The sequence below is a fragment of the Chanodichthys erythropterus genome, chromosome 2, assembly GCF_024489055.1.
Source record: "Chanodichthys erythropterus isolate Z2021 chromosome 2, ASM2448905v1, whole genome shotgun sequence".
In the NCBI taxonomy this organism is placed as follows: Eukaryota; Metazoa; Chordata; class Actinopteri; order Cypriniformes; family Xenocyprididae; genus Chanodichthys; species Chanodichthys erythropterus.
Window position 1 is genome coordinate 18455659 of NC_090222.1, and position 1857 is coordinate 18457515.

The 1857-nt window shown below is 40.6% G+C and overlaps 1 protein-coding gene across 1 annotated transcript; it reads left to right on the forward strand.

Annotated features, from left to right (window-relative positions):
* Nucleotides 1-879: 879 nt before the first annotated feature.
* LOC137029206 (C-X-C chemokine receptor type 3-like) lies at nt 880-1458 on the forward strand (the record flags this gene model as incomplete). Its single annotated transcript, XM_067398760.1, has 1 exon — nt 880-1458. A coding segment is annotated over one exon (579 nt), but the record flags the coding sequence as incomplete, so codon positions are not given.
* Between the last annotated feature and the right edge of the window lie 399 nt (nt 1459-1857).

Sequence of the window (1857 nt, forward strand, 5' to 3'; positions counted from 1 at the left end):
TTTGGCTGGAGTGAGACTTTGTAAAAAAATCAGTTTGCGCGTGTGCGCGGAGAAAATGTTTGGTAACCCTAATTTTAAAAATCAATGTCAGTCCATGTTTACTTAGTATCAATGGGGTGAAATAATTTATTTTATTTTTTGTCAGTTTTGTTACCTGACAGGGGCGGAGCCAGACATTGTAAACATTAGGGACTTATTCGAAATCTATATTTGTCCAAAGCCATTTCAATTTTCTATTAATAGCTTTAATGATACGAAAGGAGCTTTTGTTGTCGTATGAAAATGTACATTATTTGTCACTGTAATTTGTAAAACTTTGTTGGATGTACCTCCGTTAGGGGGGTCCGGGGGCATACCCCCCCGGAAGAAAATTTTGTACATTTTAAGGTTAAATGCATCAATCTGGTGCACTGTGGAAACTCAAAATTAAGAGCTTCAACCCATGTACAGTGTGCAAATTGAACAAAGAAACAGCATTGACTTGTACCTGGACATTAAAAAGGGTTCAAACTTCATCAACAGAAAGTAACGGATTGAGAGGGGAGAAGAATGGATTTTGGCGTGACATTTCTTGCGTGTGCGTGAGAGCGTGAGATTGATGCTGAAAGCGTGAGTGTCACGCCAGATGCGTGAGAGTTGGCAACCCTGCATAATTGCCGAGGTCAGAAGATGTAGCTTGCTAGGGGGTAGGGGGCATGCTCCCCCGAGAAAATTTTGATTTCCTTGGTGTACATATGTGCATTTTATACTACAAAAAAACTTTACAAAACATTATAAGTTAACCTCAAGGAACATATCAAAATTAAAATTACCCCTTTAAGAACCAACTTTGGTTTTCAGTATCTCAATGTCATCTTTCTTTATCAGATCAATTTCTAATGTGGCTTTCCTGCATCACTTGACCGCTACCTGTCCATTGCCCATGCAGTGCAGATATATTTTCGTAAAAAGCCCACGGTGATTCACTGTTGCTGTCTGATGGTCTGGCTCTTCTGCCTTCTGCTCTCCATTCCTGACTGGATATTCCTTGAGGCCTTCGGGGACAGCAGACGTCAGGATAAAATAGAATGTGTTCCGGTTTACCCCTCTGAATCTTGGCATCTGTACTCTCGTCTGCTCTACCATATTTTGGGTTTCGCTCTTCCAGCACTAATGATGCTGTTCTGTTACTCTTGCATCCTCCTGCGGCTGAGACGTGGCTCTCAGGGCATGCAGAAGAAGAGGGCCATCCATGTCATCGTAGCCCTCGTACTGGCCTTCTTCATCAGCTGGACACCGTTCAACATCGACCTCATTGACACCATACACAACAACCAGACCGTCAGTGCCATTAACCAAACAACTTGTGACAGCAACACAGTGTTGGATGTAGCTCTTACAGCTTCTTCCACATTGGCCTACCTTCACTGCTGTTTCAACCCAGTCCTTTATGCTTTAATGGGAGTGAAATTTCGCTAACTGTAGGGAAGTCCACACCACAACTATAAGGATAACAACACAGAGGAACTAGTTGGAATCACTTTCCCAGAATGTCCTTTTCCAGCTGATGAACAATAAATAACACTGACAGCCAATCACAATCCAACCAACTTTAAAGAGCTTGAATGTTTAAATTGACAGATGAAAACTGCAGTGGGCCACTTATAATAAACATAACATTATTGTCTGTTGGAGTGGATGCTAATATTTATCTTCATACTCATCTTTATAGTTATCTTTCTTCATGCTTTATTCTCATGGCTGCGCTGATTCCCAGGTGAAAAAAAAGTTTCATAAATTACTTAAAGTGCCCTATTTTCGTGCACTAATTTTATGCTTAATATACTAAAAATTCTTCTACTCCTTAAGATAATCTTA